General features: G+C 40.1%; 1 protein-coding gene across 1 annotated transcript in view; it reads right to left on the reverse strand.

The window, feature by feature from the left end:
- LOC140862318 (uncharacterized) overlaps positions 1-20,362 on the reverse strand; it is a 65,334-nt gene extending 44,972 nt beyond the window's left edge. Inside the window, exons 1-4 of the mRNA XM_073265331.1 lie at positions 20,147-20,362; positions 19,803-20,095; positions 19,086-19,250; positions 18,384-18,903 (exon numbers count right to left, since the gene is read on the reverse strand). Of these exons, the coding sequence (XP_073121432.1) occupies positions 18,384-18,903; positions 19,086-19,250; positions 19,803-20,095; positions 20,147-20,362 (1,194 nt within the window). The remainder of the gene's footprint in view (positions 1-18,383; positions 18,904-19,085; positions 19,251-19,802; positions 20,096-20,146) is intronic.
- Between the last annotated feature and the right edge of the window lie 225 nt (positions 20,363-20,587).

The following is a 20,587-nucleotide window of genomic DNA, read 5'->3' on the forward strand; positions in this document are numbered from 1 at the left end:
AAAATTTGTCTCATCATTTTTAAAATTTTGTATGCTTGTCGGATTCACACAATTTTGTCTAAAACATGCATACAACTGTAATATCACATATTATATAGGATGATCGATTCCATTTCTAATCGACCCGTGGTTGCCAATCACGAGTCTTAGTCCAATCCTAGGTAATATGCAGTATGCAATGCAATCCTATTACATTTGCTTCCAATTTACATTTCTTCTGTCTTTATTGTCTGCTGGGCCCACCTCCATCTTCAAATCTTGATCTCCCACTAAATCTAATGTATTTACAATAAATAACAATGACAAGTAGAGGATACATTTTTAAGGGGTGGGAACGGGCCATAAACCAAGCCCACTTTTATTACATATGACATTCATATTGGGCCATAAACCAGGCCCATTAATAAAACCAACAACAATAAAACAAATGTAAATTCCTAACATACACCTACAAAATTGGTCATGGCAATCGATCATCCTTATCCAATAACATTTAATTCAAAATTAATTTATTGGATAACATGCAATGGCATTTTAAATTTAAAAAGATAAAATCATATCTCATACATAAAATCTTATTTTACATATAAAATCATATTTTATCTTTTTATCAAATAAAATCATATTTTATACATAAAATCATATTTTACTCAATATATCCATAAGATCATATCTTATCATCAATTGTACCAAAAATTAATTAATTTCAAAATTCAATTAAAGGATAAAATATTAAAATTTTCCAAAAATTCAAATTTATCCAAAAATCAATTTTAAAATTTTCGGACTCGAACAATTCGATCCGACGCCTCGTGGACCAATCAAAAAAATTTTCGATCGGACCAAAAATAGAATTTTAACATATTAAAATTTAATTTAAAAAATTAAAAATAATTTTTCCCGCGGGCCGCCCGGGACGTTCCCGGGCCGGGCAGCCCGGCTGCCCCTAGGGCAGCGACGATCGCTGCCCTGGGCAGCGCCGAGCGCTGCCCTGCGCAGTGCCCAGCGCTGCGCCGGGCAGCGATCCAATCGCTGCCCGGGTTTTTGCCCGAAAAAAAATATTTTTATTTTAAAATATTTATTTTGTTTCAAAAACCGAGGCCTAAAAAATTTTTGTACAATCGATTAATTTAATCGCTTGATCTGAGCAACCTGGCTCTGATACCACTGTTGGAGAACGCGGCTTTCAGATCAAACATGATTGATACCTGGTGCAGCGGAAGTTTAAAAATATTTATTATATGGAACGATTCCATATTGGGTATCAAATCTTTACGATTAAATTACGTGTGTGTAAAAATTTAAATAACAATTATAAAATTTTTACCTTTAATCTCGTATCGAGATTTTGGACACCAACGGATTTCTCTGCTCTTGTTGTATCTCCCTGGAACCGATGGATGAACTGTTCTTTAATCAGGTCCACGAATAGAGATTTAATCCCTCTGATAGATTGCACTAGAAAATCTATCAGAAGTTTTCTACGAAGAGATTAACGAATTTGATTCGTTAAACCAGACTGTAATTCAAAATCACAGGCTGGATTTTTCTGACAAAGAGAGGGAGGGGGGCGGCCACCTTTTAGAAAAATACTTAGGGTTTTCGAAAATTGTGACCTATTGTGTGTAATTTCTGTACTGCAATAACTTATTTATAATGCAGGCCACTAACAGCTTAGGGCCCATTAGTCATAAGTACAAGCCCGACAAGCAAAGCCCGCATGTTCAGAAATTAATATAAAATTCATCGTGACTCCGATTGATAAACCGATTTCACCAATGTGCACAGAAACCATTTCTGCACCTTTTAAAGTCAAGATAAATTTTTCTGAATCCGAATTCAGTGATTTCCAAAAATGGCCATCCCTATGTCATTTTAGGAAATCTTACTCCTCTACTCTTAAATAAGAAGTCCAACTTCTTCGTTCATTAAATTTAACTCTTTAAATTTAACTATCTCAACGGGGATTAAAAATCCATTACACTGTGTGACCCTCAATGGTTCAGGGATACAGCTAGCCGTGGGCTCACAACTCCTTGTGACTCGGAACAACAATTTCCGACTTGCCCATCGAATCATGGTATGAGCGCCTAGCAACATCGCCCCATGATTCCCTAGGTATCACTGATAGTGCCTACAAGAACCAGTAGATTTTGGTTAGCGTACAGTACGGTCCCTTCATCCATATATCCCGATCGAATCAACAACCATTGGTATATCGAGAGTCGCTCGAGATTCGATAACTATGCAATGCATCTTGAAGATCAAATAGTGACATCGCATGTGCTACTAAGAAACCATTTCTTAAATCACATCATGTACTCTGGCCAGAGATTCGTCACACTAATATCTCCTCAGATCGCATAGGATATCCACACTCGCAAGTATGTGGTGAATCCTTGACAACAAAGCATCGACTCCTATATGTGTTGTAACTGTACCCAATCCCGACACCTGATGACCCCAATAGAGTCGGTAAACGAGTCAAAACACAGTACTAGCGTATAGAGTCTCAATGATGTCTCAAGTAGTAAGGACTAATGGTGTACAACCAAAACCGCGGACTATATCCACTCAATAAGTGATAACCACTTGGAAAGTCCGGATAGGGTAGTTCGATCATTCATCATATGAATATCCATTTGCATGCTTCGAACATCTCTATGTTCCTTACCAATGAAACGTGGTACTCTGCATCGCAAATGCTAGTCTCAAGCTCGAGCGATCCTTATCCTTATTATCGGACAGCTCAATCGACTAGGAACAGTTTAGAATATACAGTGACTATAAGATGTGTTTCATGATAGACATCCCCATGTTCTACCACATCTTACATACACTATAGTATATTCAAGGTCTTTATCAAAACAACAATAGTATATCACAATATTACAATATGAAGAAAGATAAAGTCATTGCCATTAATAAAAGTGTAAATTATATTAAACAAAAGATTGTTTATACAAAGAGTCATCAAAGCCCTTAGCCACAAGTTGGCTCACCGGGCACCCACTCTTTCATGTCGGATGGATGGTTCTTCCTACAGTGATCACACTTGTCCTTCTTACTGTAACGGACAACACCAGCAGAGCCAGAGGAAGAAGAAGTAGATCCAGACTTCTTGAAAGTTTGGGCACGGGGACCCAAAGAACTAGCAGGCCTCGACTGAGGGAAAGACCTGTTTCGTCGAATGATGTCCTCTGCCTGGTGACAACGGCTCACCAAACCCTCGTAGGACATGTCGTCGCCAACCGCCACACGGTCATGGATCTCAGGGTTAAGGCCCTGAAGGAACAGATTATACTTCATCTCTGAGCTATCAGCAATCTCGGGGCAATAGGATAGCAGATCAAAGAACCTCTGCTGATACTCATCAATAGACATGGCTCCCTGTCGCAGACTCAGTAGCTTGCCTGCCTTCGACTGTCGGAGTGCAGGAGGAAAATACCGCTTTTGGAAAGCTGTGCGGAACTCGGCCCAGGTGTCCACTCCTCTCGCCGCAACAAAAGGTGCAGAAGTAAACCTCCAACATCTGCGCGCACGTCCATCCAGAAGATAGCCAAGGGTCTCCATCTTCTGCTCCTCGGTGCAGTGGAAAGTCTAAAAAGTCGTCTCCATGCGGTCTAACCAATTCTTCGCATCCTCCGGAGACTCACCTCCAACTAAGGGCTTAGGACCCATAGCTAAGAATAGACGCACAGTGAAACGCTCGTCGTCATGATGACGATGATGCCGTTCTCGACGAGGCTCCCGGTCGGCATCACCCCAACGCCCACCAATACTGCCATGAGAACTCTGGTCATCACGATTTGCCATCTACAAAAATACCTCATGATGAGACTAAATCCCAAGAATTCTTTTGCATACTCTGATACCATAAATGTAGTGACCCTTACCCGGATCACCTACTAAACAGAACTTAGGCATGCAATTAATTTAATTAAACAGATATCAGAAATAAAACTGCGGAAACCATAAACGTTTTACAATCCCAAGTAAAGGAATCTATAATTTATCCAAATAATATACAACCAAATCGAATAGCTGTATCAACCCAAACAACAGTAATAAAACCTAGACGAAGCTCCAGCTGGTCAACCACTGACTAGCCCCTCCTGGATCCACCCTCCTCGTCCAATCGCAAACCTGCCACATGGAATAGGGTGTCCAGAAACACAAAGTACGAGACGTGAGCATAATACGCTCAGTACGAGAGTATGAGTATACATGCATGCAAAGTGAACTCCCTATAAACTCGAGGTCAAGGATCAGATAACAGAGATAGACCGGGCCCTGGTATGTAGCACGCTGTGCCGTCTCTTCAGGAGGTGGCTCCCATACCGAGATAACCGTGGATACGCCGGACGCAAATCGATGGAAGTCCATCCACTAACAGGATAGGGTACAACTCTACTAACAGACATCTCGAAAGAGATACAACAAGATGCAAATGAATGCAGCATAAATCAATGGCATATAAACCATGCGGTCACATAATACATGCATACTCAGTCAGGATATCTCGAGCAGTACTTCCGGACCTCAAAAATAGTGCAAGCTTTACCAACTCTAGGTCCACGCCTATAGTCTGCTCTACACTGCCAAATGATACTACTATCATTAAAGCGCTCTAAAACCCTTAATTAAGATATTGCATACTCCTAAATATTTATAGGAAGCAAAAGCTATACCTTCGTCCGTCGTTAGCCCTTTGATGTCGATGCCTCCAGAACTTGGGCACAACTCCGCTACGACTACCGAACGCCTCACCGACCGCCGGGTCAAGCCTCGGAAGGCTAGAACAACTCGAATAGACTAGAAAGGAGAGGGAAATACTCGGAATTGGCAATTGGAAATGAAGCCTCGGCCCTCTATTTATAGACAACGATCGGAACTTCCGATCCTTGATTGGAATGTCCGAACCTCGATCGGAACGTCCGATCCTGCCATCGGAGCTTCCAAAGATCCTGATCTGCCACGTGTCAAAATATCACTTGTTGACTTCGGATAGGGGTGATCGGAGCTTCCGATCCTGATCGGAGCTTCCGATCCAACCACACGTCATGCCTGACGTAATATTATCGGTGCCTCCGATCGCTCATCGGAGCTTCCGATCATACCTTCGTAGCTTCCGATCCGTCTGATACCCAATTTATTTAATTAGAATTAATCCTTTAATTACTCAATTAGGGTACGGGCTACTACATTTCTTGAACCATTGGTTTGCGAAGTCATACGCATATTCCGCAATGGCAAGCATCGTATCTCTGATGATCTACATAATCTCGACCATAGGTTATTCTCCCATGAGTTCCAATCGATGGACATCCTCTTGATTTTTATATATACTCGCAATCACTGTGCACACATAAAGACTAAGGAAAGCTCCCACCAATATTCTCGACTGATACATTCCTCGGTGCACTGGCATATGGAAACACTTCTTATTCCGTCTTGGAACTCGACAGTCATTGCACCTGGTATAATTCACCTCGAAGTCTTTGATGACACCATCATAACTAGCTACCTATCATGCATCCGACCATTGTCCATAGCTAAAACACAATATCCTTGACAAATAGTCTGCACAGATGTAACTCATTGACTGGAAAGAACGAATTCGATCCTCCCGATCTTGCAAAGTCTTCAATTGCAAGGGCAAACCTCGTCGGTTACTAAGTCGATCATAGACTATCTCAGTCAACTCAACAGCATCACACATCGCATGATGGAAGACTAATGACATAACATGCTAGATCTTGAGAACTAGATCCTAGTTAAGGTCACATAACACGATCAGAAAACTTATGTTCCCTTGCTAATGTCCATTAGCTTTTCCAACACTCTTCGGATTCAACACAAGAAAACTTTATCGAAATGTTCGGTTGACACCCATAATTTCTTGTTAGTGGACAACTCTAACACAAAGCAGAAACTTGATCCCTTCCATTACCCAACCCGAGTATACGATCGCTATCACTAAGCAATTGCTGGAATCAATATCAATTTGTTCTTAACAAGAATGCATAATCCTGGGAAACCACCAATTCCCTTGCTTGTATCCATTATCAAGTTATCACCTAACTTGACCATAAAAATCCAATTGCAATCTTCCCCGATTATAGCAATCCCAAATTATTCATCTTCGGCAACCCTGGAGATTCTAAATTACCCAAATTGCCGACTTCTCTGAGATTGTACCAGATACAATTCCCTTTAAGCAATACGCGACAAAATACTATCCCAAGTATTTTTTAATTGCTACACCCTGATCATCACAGATTGGCTCAACTCATCGACCTCGTAGATTCTACTGTGTCTCACACTTAGCTCAAAAGTGAAACTCAAATCAGATTAGCTATGTGGCTCGATCAATAGTCTTTACTCAGCTGCCACAGGTTTATTACCCCCAACACTTGGAATACCCAACTCGCTCTGGTTCCAACACACCTATACTTTATAGCCAAACAATAGCTATTAGTAGTCTATTGGCACCAATCGCGCCTTACTACTGTCAATTATCTCGTTCACTGGACTTAAACTTCTTAACTCTGACATAGTTAGCCAATAGCCACTAGTGGTCATTAGCACAATTCCCATGCCACCTTATCACTAATAATCGCTGTCTTGTTTACCCAAGGAGAACATCAAGAAAAACTAAGCCCCTGAACTGCTCGTGATCTATCAACCTAGATCATTTCCATCCTCCTGGAATCCTACGCTCAACCCATGAAAACATCAGGCAGTACTTAGAGCAATCACTGGACTCACTATCCATTGCCTCGTACATTCGGAATAAACATCACGACTCGTCGAGTCCAAGAATTATGACTAATGAATCCCAAAATTTGCAAAAACTCCGGACACGCTCCAGATTATACCCCTTGCTAAGATTGTACAACAATTCAAGACTGTGGTAGCATACCATGATGTCCCACCTAGAATCACCACCAAGTGTACACTGGCATAAGTCACGCTTCCCTTCATCTCGAATGATCCGATGAAGTCCTTAGCCCTTGATATAATCTACTACTGATGAAGTCAATCATCATGGAGCAATTCTCCTATTCGAGTCGAAGTTTTGAAACAACATCCCATCCAGGATATTAGATAACTCTTGTCACAAGGAAATCCTTAATCGTCACTCTGATGAAAACCCCTAGTCATTGCTGGTAGAAAGTCGTCTACCTACTAGATTGATCCATCTAGCAGTATTCCCTAGGTCAAAACCTATCTTCTCAAAGTACACACTCGTCAAGGAAATCCCACCAAGACTGGTTCTCACAGCAGAACATTCAAACTATTATCTTTGAAAATTCCTAGATGATATCTAAACATTGATATCAAACCTGATATCTAATCCAAGGTCATACCTCGTCATGACTGTTACCAAAACTCTAGACTGAGTATCCTTCCCACCGCCATCCCCTGAAGCAGAAAGGCTCCCAGGTACATCGACATAGGGTTGCGCCTCCTCACGTTAAATCATGGTCATAGTCCACAACTCTCGGCATATACTGGACCTGACATCCTGATGAAAACCCATCATCACGAAGTCTCAACCTACGAAGGTCATCATAATATTGTTCTAAGGAAACAACCTAGAACAAACTCATGACCTCTAATGGATCAACTCATCACTGGCACTAACTTATTCCACTGACTAACTATGTCAATCTTAGGAAAAGCCTAGACTAACCACAAGTCAAACAGTTACAGTTGGCTTACTCAAAATCCATTAGCTACAATAGCTGAACACTAATCAACTAGAACCATGCAAATCTTAGCAAACTCATGCAATAATTCACGAATTGCTGGATAAATAATACACGTATCATTACTTCAAGTTATGTACAATTTCTTTATTACAATCCATGTAATACATACAGTTTTCAAAATACAATGAAAATGTACATCCAATAACTTGAAATGATACAACATTCTGATGATTTATTACAACTGAAATACAGTTTAAAATTACAATAATACAGTATTTAAAATCATCGCATTCATCTTCGTTTCTTGAGCATGAAGCTTCTCATCGAGACACGCATCAATGCTAGAGTACTCATGACCAAATCTCTCTACCCGTCCTCCTGCAAAGACATCCGGAGAAATGATCTGTGCTCGCTAACCAGCAATGCTCTGCATTAGTTCCTGTCAGTCGACCTCTTTTGCTCACGATCTACCGTCAGCGTTCTTCTTGAAACTAATTCACGATTTTGAAAATTAAGTTTTCCATGTGACTACCGAACGCATCGATACAGGCATACATATAAAATCATGTACTGCATGAATTTAATGACCTTACGCTCGAACCCAGTCATGCCTTAGCCACTCAAGGAATTCCCTTGTGAAGGTATTTATGACAATCTCTCCAACTACGACTGGAGAATCTACTGATTAGTGTCATCTTGGTATGGACTGTACAGATGCAAACATCAAGTATGTCCCAACCAATCCTATACCACTGCCTCTGGCATCCATTACTCGATCTAAAGCTAGGATCCACATGAGTAGAAGTTTCGAAAGTTCGGACACGATCCATCGCTCCTATCCGCACTTGCTAGAATTCCATAAGCCAAATCTTCATAAATCCTGCTGATGATGATAGTCTTCGGGCAACCTAATTGCCTCATCATCGTCTCTTTAAATGTCTCATCAATCCTTCAAGTATAACCCAAAAAATCTCATTACTATCTCCCAAGTCTCTTTGCATGCCGCTCTGATATCAACAAATGTAGCGACCCAAACCAGATCCACTACCTGATCAAAGTTAGAGCATAATTAAACATGCATTTAAAATAAATCGCTGCGAAAGACTTAAATATAAGCAAACCGGCAAAATACAACTAGTTAAATAAACCAATATACAACCCAATCGAATTACAAATAATCCTAAGCGTAAAAACCTACAGCTAATCCGGGTGACTTCACTGGTCACTGGCTACTCCAAGCTCCTGGTGCTCAATCCTGCACCTACACCTTCCCCGTCGAATGGGATGTCCAGACATACAGAAAATTCTGGATGTGAGCTCTAAGCTCAATACATAAGCAATGATACATAAAATATATGCATCATATAAATATATTTAAAACCAAGGTAAAACAGTGTTGTACTCAGGGCGCCAAGAATATGCAGGGCTGTGCCGGATAGCTAATCCGCGGTGCCGCTCCTGCTCCCATATTCTCCTACCAACTATAGCGTCTACTCCACCGTCGTGGTCGCTCCTAGTGATAGCAAAACCAGGGGCTGAGTATTCTTAATCCTGACTCAAATCCAAAACAGGACACTTGGTTCATCTGGAAACTGGCAATCCCCGCCTCGATTCAATAATGAGTTCAAGCTCCCTATGGAAACTGTCAGTGACTCACATCATACCAGATGCAGTCTAGGTTCCCACTCTAGGTTCCAAGCCTACCATCAGCTCTACAATGCTGTGAAACCTCGGTTCTAATCATCTAATCTCGGAATAATCAATAATTAAGCATACAAGATCCAAGATTAAAAGAAATAAATTTTTTTTTAAAGGAACAGTGCCTCGCTCGATCGGTAGAACTCAACCGATCGAGCGAGCAAAGTTTCAAAACATGCTGCCCGGAAGAACACAAGCTCCGCTCGATCGGTAAAGTTCAACCAATCGAGCAGGCAAGATTTTTACAAAAACATAGAATATGCTACAGCTCCCTCGCTCAATCGGTCAAAATCTATCGATCAAGCGGTGGCAGCTTCTGAACAAAAAATTCCAGAATTTAACTTGCCAAATCAACTCCAATACTCATTCAATATATAACGATGAAAATAATATATTCAACTACAACATTCAATCCACAATATTCGAATATTAGATACTACAAACATCAAACAATTTCGAGTTCTAAACATGATTCAAATATAAACTAGATTGACATGCTAATTCGACTTCTACACCGAGTCTCACTTCTATTCCTTGATCTCGATGATAGCCAAGTCTCCGCTGACTCAATCCTGCCTCACCTGTTACCAAGTACACATACAAAACAAAGCAACAGTCGGATAACTATGGTGAGAAAGATATTTTCAGTAAAAGCAACATAACATGCAATAACAAGTAATATCTCAAAAACATGATAAAAAGGAAGCATATTCAATGTTAATACGATTGAAATTCATGTCTTTAAAACTGGGATATCAATTCTGATAATCAAGGGTTTGCTGCTATGATTTTGGGATCCCGAGGATGAGATCACGTAACAACTCACCGACTCTCCCGATTGAGGTGGTTCCCCGTGTCTCCATCCTCTAGACTTTGGTGCGACTATAAGGAGTATGCTGACATCTAGGTGAACTTCTACCACCCAGGCCACTCGCTTTATAGCCCCCAAAATGTATATACAAAAAGGGCCGTATAGCCAGCTGAAATCAAAGATTTAGGCTCGAGATGAATGCATATGGAAACACAAGAACTAAACCATAAACAAAAGTTCAAACAACAAAATACAAGTCCCACATTCTAGATCAAGTATTGATGCAAGTATGTGATTTAAGGGAAACTTAAGAACCATCTGTCTCGAGTTTTCTATCTCGCTTAAACGATGACTGCTTGTACCTTTTGATTCGAATAGCTCCAACTTTGGATAAGCTACAAAAGAGGTTATATCAAAATCCATACAACCTAAAACAACAAAGGCTCAAGGTAAACTCTTTACCGCTCTTCGTCCAACTCTTCGACGTTCAACTTCTGCTAACTCTGAGCTCAACAAACTTCAAACGAATATGTACGGAGGAAAAAAGAAGATCAACAACGATGAACAAACCCAATAGCCAAAGTTCAACAATTCAAACGGTTCAAAATCCCAAAACTCAAACCGGCGGCAAAACGGCTATAAACTGATCAAATCGGAGACACAAATAGTAGTACAGCATTGCAAAAAACTCATACCAATGATAAAACATCCAAAACAATTCAAATCCAACACATCTCAAAATTCACTTTCTTGAATTATGCTTCCGAAAATCATAACAAATCCGAACGACGCTCTAATTCAAAACCGACTGAGAATAATCGATAAGAACTATCTCAAGAATGACATAACCAAAACTCAATCGATTCTAACAAAATCCGAAAATAGAAGTATAACTGATCGGAGAAATACATACGATAGAACGAAACTCTTGCTTCCAGGATCGCGAATCTTCCTTCGAAAATAAATTCTAATGGACGGATCGACCGGAAAATGAAATCACAAAGCTTTAAAGGCGCTTTGGAGCTCAACAATGGAGGAAGGCAAGATGGAGAAGGTGATGGAGAAGTGAAGACAAGTCAACCAAGCCTAGATATTATATAAAATCTCAAATTTGCATTTTAGTCCCTGAAATTTCCAAAAATTGCAAAATAGACACTGATCAAAAACAAATCGGATCTTAAATTCTATAATCTCCGATTATCTCAAATAAACTCAATTACGATAAATTTGGGGCATTACAAATGCAAATACCCATGCATAATTCAATAATATCTAAAAGCCTTAACTAAGCTATTGCATACTCTTAAATAATTTAAGGAGACTATAGTTATACCTGCGTCCGTCGTCAGCCCACTGATGGAGACTGCCTCAAAACTTAGGCACAACTCCGCTACGGCACCACGATCGCTCCGCTACTTTTGGATTCCCAATAGGACACCTAGAATTTCCTAAATCTAAGTTAAAAGGCTAAGAAAAGAGAGAGAAGATAGGAAAGGGGCGAGTTGCAAATGATCCTCGGCACCTCTATTTATAGACGGTGAACGGAAAGTTCGTCTGGGTTTGTTGCGTCCGTTAGCCATCGTTGTGTTCGTTCGATGAACGTTGCGTCCGATTGTCACATCACGGTCATAAGAAATGACATCATCTTGCTGACATCACGGATGAAATCAGATGGCCAGAACGTTGCGTTCGTTCCTCAACGTTACTTTCGTTCTAGGTCACCCTTCGGGCCATTTCTGATCATTCTGAGTCCATGTATAAAGTTTGTTAATCAATCTGAAATATCTTTAATCATGTATTAATAAATCAAAACATGATCACACAATTAGCATACTCATTAATCGTTAATTCTGGATACGGGTCACAACAGGTATGTTATTTATCCTTGTCTACGATAGGTGTATCTCAAATAGTAGAAGATTGTTGTATTTCTAGATTAGTATTTAAGACAGATATGCAGCCTATCAGAGTTTATGATATTGAAGCTGAGCCAGAACAGTTGAGAAAAATTAAAGAAACACAGAAAGTTGATCAGAATATTCAGAAGTCGATTGAGATGGTTAGATCTGGGCATCAATCTGAATATCAGGTCAGTGCTGATAGTGTTTTATATGTAAATAACAAAACCATTGTACCAGATGTTTCAGACTTGAAACAGCAGATTATGAGAGAGGCTCATAGCAGTAGATTCAGTATTCATCCTGGTGGCAGAAAAATGTACAATGATATGAAGACATAGTATTGGTGGAAACAGATGAAATCAGATGTCACAGAATTTGTGTCTCGGTGTTTGAATTGCCAACAGGTAAAAGTTGAAAGAAACAAGCCAGGTGGTATATTAAAGAGTTTGTCCATTCGAAAATGGAAATGGGATCAAATTTCCATGGATTTCGTTATACAACTACCACGTTCATCAAGAGGTTGTGATGACATTTGGATGATTATCAACAGATTGACGAAATCAGCATGCTTTATTCCGTACAAGATGACGTATAGACATGATCAGATGGCAGATATCTACGTCAAAGAAATGGTAAGATTGCATGGTGTGCCTAAATCTATCATTTCAGATTGAGACCCTAGATTTACATCACACTTTTGGCATAGCTTACAGCAAGCTCTAGTTATTCAATTGCATCCGAGTACTGCATATCATCCTCAGACAGACGGATAGTCAAAGAGGACTATCCAGACACTTGAGGATATGCTTAGAGCTCTAGTGCTAGATTTTTGTATTTCGTTGGCAATATTCATTACCACTTGCGGAATTTTCATATAATAACAACTATCAGACAAGCATTGAGATGGCGCCATTTGAAGCACTGTATGGAAAGAAATTTAGATCACCTTTGTATTGGGATGAAATCTCAGAGGTACCAAATGTTGGGCCTGATATGATCCGTGAAATGACTGAGAAAATGAAGTTGATTCAGAAAAGAATGAAAACAGCTCAAGACAATCAAGCTAAATATGAGAATATCAGACGACGACCTCTATATTTTGAATATGGAGACAGAGTATTCTTGAAGATTTATCCGTTCAGAGGTACAGTTAGAATTGGCAAGAGAGGAAAGTTATCTCCACGTTTTATCAGTCCATGTGAGATTATCGAGAAGATAGGCGATCTTGCTTATCGACTCGCACTTCCTCCATCATTGTCTGGTATTCACGATGTGTTTCACATTTCTATGCTTTGAAAGTATCAGCCTGATTCTTCCCAGATTCTTAGACATGATGAAGCTGAGCTTGACGAGACTCTTAACTATTTTGAGCAACCTATACAGATTCTTGATCGCAAAAAAAAAAAAACTCAAAAACAAGAATTTTCAGTTGGTCAAAGTTCAATGGAGTAGACATGGCATTGAAGAAACTACTTGGGAGACTGAATCAGACATGAGCCAGATATTTTCAGAGTTATTTCATTGATGTGAGTTATTCCATTTTCTATTATTTCATTATCTTATCTGTATACAGATTGCATGCGATTTTGGGGACGAAATAATGTCTTAGAGGGGGAGAAATGAAAGGCCCGGGATTATCTAATTTTAATCTAAAAATATTTAATTTTGGTATATTTAGAGTTTAGAATTAAATTCTAATATTCTTAAATTATTTAGGATTGAAATTTATTTACATCTCTTGTCCGGGGACTGAATTGCAATTATGCCAAAGTTCAGGGACTAAATTGCAATTAGACTTGAATATATCAATTCATCCACTTGCATAATCATTATTTACACGTGAAAGTAGCTAAGGAAAGGGAAGAATAACGGAACACTATTCCCACGCCATTTTCAGCCTTTAAAGCTTCGATTTCTCTTGATTCGGTCCTCAGAATTCAGAGTTGAATATATATCTGCGATTACCGCTCCGAGAGCTAAGTTCTGGTATATATTTTCTTATGTTATATCATATTTGATTTTGAAGGGATGGTGTAATTTTATTATTATTGATTATACATGTGCTTAGCTAGTACTCATTGTATATTCGAAGACGGATCAAAGAAAGAATGCTATTCGGATTTATTATGATTTTTCTAGTGAATTTCAAAAATTTCAAATTCTGAAGGGGTTTGTTTTGCCGAGAATATATTGATATGTTGCTGATTTATTTTGGATCTGTTTGTTGTATTGCATTTGATATCGTTTCGGTTGCCGGTTTTTAGCCGTTACGTCGTCAGTTCGAGAATTGTCAAGATTTTGATATTGTTTTTTGAGCTGGGAAATGCTTGAGTTATAGGATGATATATTCACTGATATAAAAACTTCATTTGCAGCTTGTATTGATGTTTTCCGAGCTCGAGATTTCCAGCTTCGCATCGGAATAGAATAGCTTGAGGTTGGAAGCCATTTGCACTTGAGATTGAGTTTAGAATTTGTGCAGAATTTTGATATGTTGTTATTGATGTTTTTTCAGATTTGAAGCACTTTTAGAATTGAGATTGAAAGGTATAAATTGACAGAAAATCCAGACGGGATAGAACGCTCGAAATAGATATGATTTTTGAGTATTCCCTTTTGAAATCACATACTTATTTACTCTTGAATGTTTATATGTCTTTTGTGATTTAGTTATCACTTGATGCTTTGATTGATTATTTGACTTTCATGTTCAAGATTTTTTACAATATGTAATGCATTCAGATTATGTTGCATTCATCTTGAATTCTACCTTGAAAAGCATAGAGGGCTGAATGACCTCGATTGCGAGATTACGATTGGAGGGCTATAGTTGAGTGGCACGGAAGATAGATTTAATTCGAGATATAGATGACTCACTATAGTGGCACCAAAGTCAGGGGATTGAGATACTTGACGCAACCTCGATTGGGAGAGTCGGTGGATGGTTTGAGGTTTTATTCCACGGGATCCCAAGAACCGAGATTTATTTGATAGCCTATCTTTGAAACATGCATTGCATTGCATTCATGTTTATTATATTGCATGATATGTTGTTTATACTGGGAATTATATTCTCACCGGAGTTATCCGGCTATTGCAGTGTTTTGTATGTGTGCATGGAAATAGGTGGGGCAGGAGATGGTCAGACTCGACATGGATAGCTCGAGATCAAAATTAGCATGTGGTGACTCGGGTTAAGATCTAGAAGTGCTGTCAAACTTGTATTTTGAACTTAGTTGTTTAGAGTTTAGATTTAAACTTGTATAGATGTAGTAACTTGAACTTTTGTACCTAATGTTTTGTAGTTTGTTCATCTAGAATGCATGTTTAAAGTTTGTTTGATGATGTTAAAGTTCATTCTATTTCATTACAATTGTTTATACATGCTGGTATCAGAAATGAACACATGACAGCAAAAGAGCAGATTTTCAGTAGTGCGGGCAGAGCTCAGCTCGCTCGAGCACCACCTGGTGCACTCGAGCGAGCCATGGAGGGTTGGAACCCATGAGCCGCTCGCTCGAGCACACGAGAAAGCGCTTGAGTGCACAAGAAAGCGCTCGAGCAAGCCATGCTCGGGTCTCTTATTTAAAAAAAAAATTGTTTGTTAGTTTATGTGCTTCCATGCTTGAACATTGTGGATGATTTTCATTATGTTTATTTCCTAATTGCCCTACAAGATTGTATTAGAACCCGAGGTCCCCACAACATCAACTACTTCAATTGACTATCTCAGGGAACAATAAAATCAATACTTGTGTGACCTTTAATATTTCAGGGATACAACTAGTCGTGGGTTCACAACTCCTTGTGATTTATGACATCATCCTTTATGCGGGCTTACCCTAATTAATCCCATCATATGCATCAATTCTTTCATCATAAAATGTCTGAACTCATTTTTTATAGGACCCAACGAAACATGGTAAGAGCGTCTAGTAGCATCGCCCCATGATGCCCTAGTTATCATTGATAGTGCCTGCAAGAACCAATCGACTACGGTTACAGTCAGTACGGTCCCTTCATCTTATATATCCCGATCAAATCTTCTACCATTGGTATATAAAGGGTTGATCGAGATTCGATAACCATAGGAAACAAATCAAAAGATACATTGTGGCATCGCATTTTCAAATAGAGACACTATTTTCACTCTTTTCGCTAAATCACATATATTGCTCTGGCCAGAGACTTCACACACTATTATCTCTTCAGATCATATAGGATATCCACTCTCGTAAGTGAGCGATGAATCCCTGACTACAATGCACTGGCTCCTACATGTGTCACAACTACACCCAATATCGCCACCTGATGACCCTCAAGGAGTTGGTAAACGAGTAAAAGTGCAGTCCTAGCATATAGATCCTTAGTTTGTCCCAAGTCATAAAGATTAATGGTGTACTACAATAATCAGGGACTTAACCAATCAATAATTAATAATCACTTGGAAAGTCCTAGGGACGGTAGTTCAGTGAAATCATCATATGAGCACCCATATTGTATTTTGAACATCTCTATTTCCTTACCAATGAAATGTGGTACACAACATCACAAATGCTAGTCTCAAGCTCAATCGACCTTTTTCCTTCTTTTAGGCAGCTTAATTGATTAGTATCTTGATTAGAATATACAATAACTTAAATATGTACAACCTCATATTTATTGTACTAGGGTATACTCAAGGATTTTATCTATGTAGCTTGCATGGGTATTTTAGCGACCCTACCCGGATCCACTACCTAATCAGAGTTAATTTGCGGATGCAATAAATACTTAAAGAGAAAAGAGCAGATAATTTAAATACAAAAAATCCAATCGACAGAATACAACCGATGACAACAAAAGATTATAATACTCGTATACAACAAAATCTAAAGTCTTAGGGTAACAAACCCTACCACTAACTCTCGCTGCAACAGGCACCGACCTCAACCCTGTTGCGAATCACCTAGACCGTCCAGCCTCAAACCTGCCCCGCCACAAGTTAATCTCAAGAACACCAAACAAAGGGGTGTGATCGACAATGCTCAGTACGGAAGAAATGATATATAAACAAATATGCAGCATGAAAAATTACTTTAAAATACTAGGTAAAATAGTCTACTCAGGGCGCCATGAATACACTGTACCTTGCTAAGAGAGCGACTCCGCGGGGTACTCGTGTATTCCCCTATAAACTATAGCGTCTACTCCACCGTCGTGGTCGCTCCTAATGATAGAAAAACTAGGGGTTGAGCCTCCCCAGACACGAATACATAAGGAGTAACTCATCACTGATGGAAACTGTCATGACTCACATCATACCAGATGCAGTCCAGTGTAAAAACATGCATGTGCTAAAGCCATAAAACATGGTAAAACACATAGCACATACTCATGCAACATATAAGCATATATATATATATATCATGCCGGCTATCTCAGTCAGTACTTACGTACCTTTCTAACACTGCGGGAAAATCCTAGCACCACTAGTCTAGATTCCACGCCTAAGCTATTCCATACTTCTAAATATTTTTAGGATGCCAGATCTATACATGCGTCCATTTTTAGCCCGCTGAAGGCGACTGCCTCAAAACATAGGCACAGCTCCGCTACGACGCCAGGATCGCTCCGCTACTTCAGGATTCCCAATAGGACGCCTAGATATCTCTAGATTTGACTATAAAGGCTACGTAACGAGAAAGATAAGAGTGAATTGAGCGCCTAAAAATGAGCCTCGGACCCCATATTTATAGAAGACGATCGGAGCGTCCGATCGCACGTTCATAGTGTTCGTTCCCGATCGGAGCGTCCGATCACACATCAGAAAATCTGATATCCCATCAGTCATAAGCAATGATGTCACCTTTCTGAGTTCATGCCTGACATCGTGATTAGAACATCCGAACATTGATCGGATCATCCGATCTCAATCGGAGCATCTGAACTCGGAATGTTGCGTCCGATCTCGCCTTTTCTTAATTGAGATTATCTCCCCTTAATTACCTTATACTGGGTATGAGTAACTACATTCTCCCCCACTTATAAAATTTCTTCCTCAAAATTTAAGTCCGACGAAAGTAAAGAAATAAACACAAGTGTTCTTATTACAACTGAACATAGTCCAAATCTTTCTTACAAAGGAAGTACAGAACATCAAAACAACTCTGGATGCTCAGCTCGCATGCGGCTCTCCAACTCCCAAGTTTCTTCCTCTATTCCTCAGCATTTCCACTGCACCATAAACAATGGTATGCATTTGTTGCGAAGCACCTTGTCCTTCCTATCAAGAATCCTGAGAGGTCTTTCCACATAGTACAGATCCTGATCCAATTGAACCTCGGTTGGATGCAAGATGTATGACTTGTCTGCCACGTACTGCCTCTGCAAAGACACATGAAACACATCATGGATACCCAAAATATAAGGTGGCAAATCTAGATGATAAGCCACGTCTCCAACTTTCTCAAGAATCTCGAATGGACGGATAAACCTCAGTGACAACTTGACATTGAGTCCAAATATCATCACCTTCCGGAAAGGTGACACTCGCAGGAACACATGCACTCCTACCTCAAAATGCAATGGTCTACGGTGAGTATTAGCGTAGCTTTCATGTCGTTCTTGGGCAACCTTAATCCTACGGCGGATCAACTCCACTACATCGGTCATCTGCTGAATCATCTGTGGACCTTCGACTTGACGCTCGCCAAATTCGTCCCAAAACAAAGGCGTACGACAATGATGTCCATATAGAGCCTTGAATGGTGCCATGCCAATACTGCGATGGTAGCTGTTAATGCCAAATGATCATGCCATGCTGGTCCAAAATCCATGACTGTAGCTCGAAGCATATCCTCGAGGGTACGAATAGTCCACTCACTATGTCCGTCGGTCTCCGGATGATAAGCTGTACTCAGACTCAGTGTATTACCAAGAGCTCGCTAGAAGCTACCCCAAAAACTAGAGGTAAACCTCGGATCTTGGTCACTGACGATGCTCAACGGAATTCCATGCAGGGGAACAACCTCTTGCACATACAGACGTGACATCCTGTCAAAATTAAAGTCCCAATTATACGGCAGAAAATGCGCGGACTTCGACAATCGATCCACAACAACCCATATTGCATTGCAATTCCTGGAATACACAGGCAAGTGGGTGACAAAATCCATTGTCATATGCTCTCACTTCCACTTAGGAATCTCTAAACTCTGGAGCAATCCACCGGGTCGTCGAAACTCTACCTTGACCTGTTGACATACAAGGCATCGAGACACGAACTGATAAACACTACGCTTCATTCCTTTCCACCAAAACCTCTATGTAGATCTTTGTATATTTTCATGCTGCCTCGATGTACAGAAAATTTACTATGGTGAGCCTGTGACAGAATCTCCTATCGTAGTGTGGAATCATCAGGAACCACCACACGTCTGGAAAGACAAAATAGACCATCATTCTGCAAAAGAAAACCATAATTATTTCCATCTTGAGCCATCGGGCTAACTTCTACGTCTTCGGATCAACGGCCTGAGAGTCACGTATATGAGTATACAAGGCTGGTTCGGCAAGTATAGATGTAACGCAAACTCCCTGTCGTTCCTTCTTGTGACGAAAAACATACCCCAAGGAACAACATTCCTCTACCACACTTGCAACTGAGCTGGTACGAAGGAAACTCACATAAACCTTGCGGCTAAGAGAATCTGCAACTGGATTAGAAGAGCTTGGATGTACTTGATCTCACAATCGTAGTCCTTCAGCAGATCCATCCATATTTGTTGCATCATGTTCAACTCAGCCTGAGTGAACCAATACTTCAAGCTCTTATGGTCAGCGAAGATCTCAAACCTCTCACCGTAAAAGTAATGATGCCATATCTTCAGAGCGAAAACAATGGCTGCAAGATCCAGACCATGTACGGGATAATTATCCTCGTGAGTCTTCAATTTCCTAGAGTCATAAGCAATCACATGACCTCTCTGTGTCAACACACATCCCAAACCCTAGAGAGAATCGTCGGTGTGAACTACATAGCCACCTGATCCAGACGGTAGAGCCAATACAAGAGCTGTAGTCAGACGGTGCCGCAACTCGTGAAAACTCTCCTCGCACTTTGACGTCCAAACGAAAGACACATCTTTCTTTGTCAGCTGTGTCAACGGCTTAGAAATCTGAGAAAAGTTCTTCACAAATCTACGGTAGTAGCCGGCCATCCCAAGAAAAATACGAATCTCCAAAACTGTCATCGAACACGATCAGTTCAGTATGGCTTTCGTCTTACTAGGATCAACTGAAACACCGTTTGTGAAATCACATGACAAAGGAAGACAACTCGGTCGATCCAAAAATCACACTTGCTCAACTTAGCGTACAACAGTCTCTTTCTTAGTATCTGCAATACAGTATAGAGATGGGAAGCATGCTCGTCCACACTGCGAGAATATACCAGGATATCATCGATGAACAACACC

This window comes from Henckelia pumila, chromosome 4 (genome assembly GCF_033568475.1).
Source record: "Henckelia pumila isolate YLH828 chromosome 4, ASM3356847v2, whole genome shotgun sequence".
Classification (NCBI taxonomy): Eukaryota; Viridiplantae; Streptophyta; class Magnoliopsida; order Lamiales; family Gesneriaceae; genus Henckelia; species Henckelia pumila.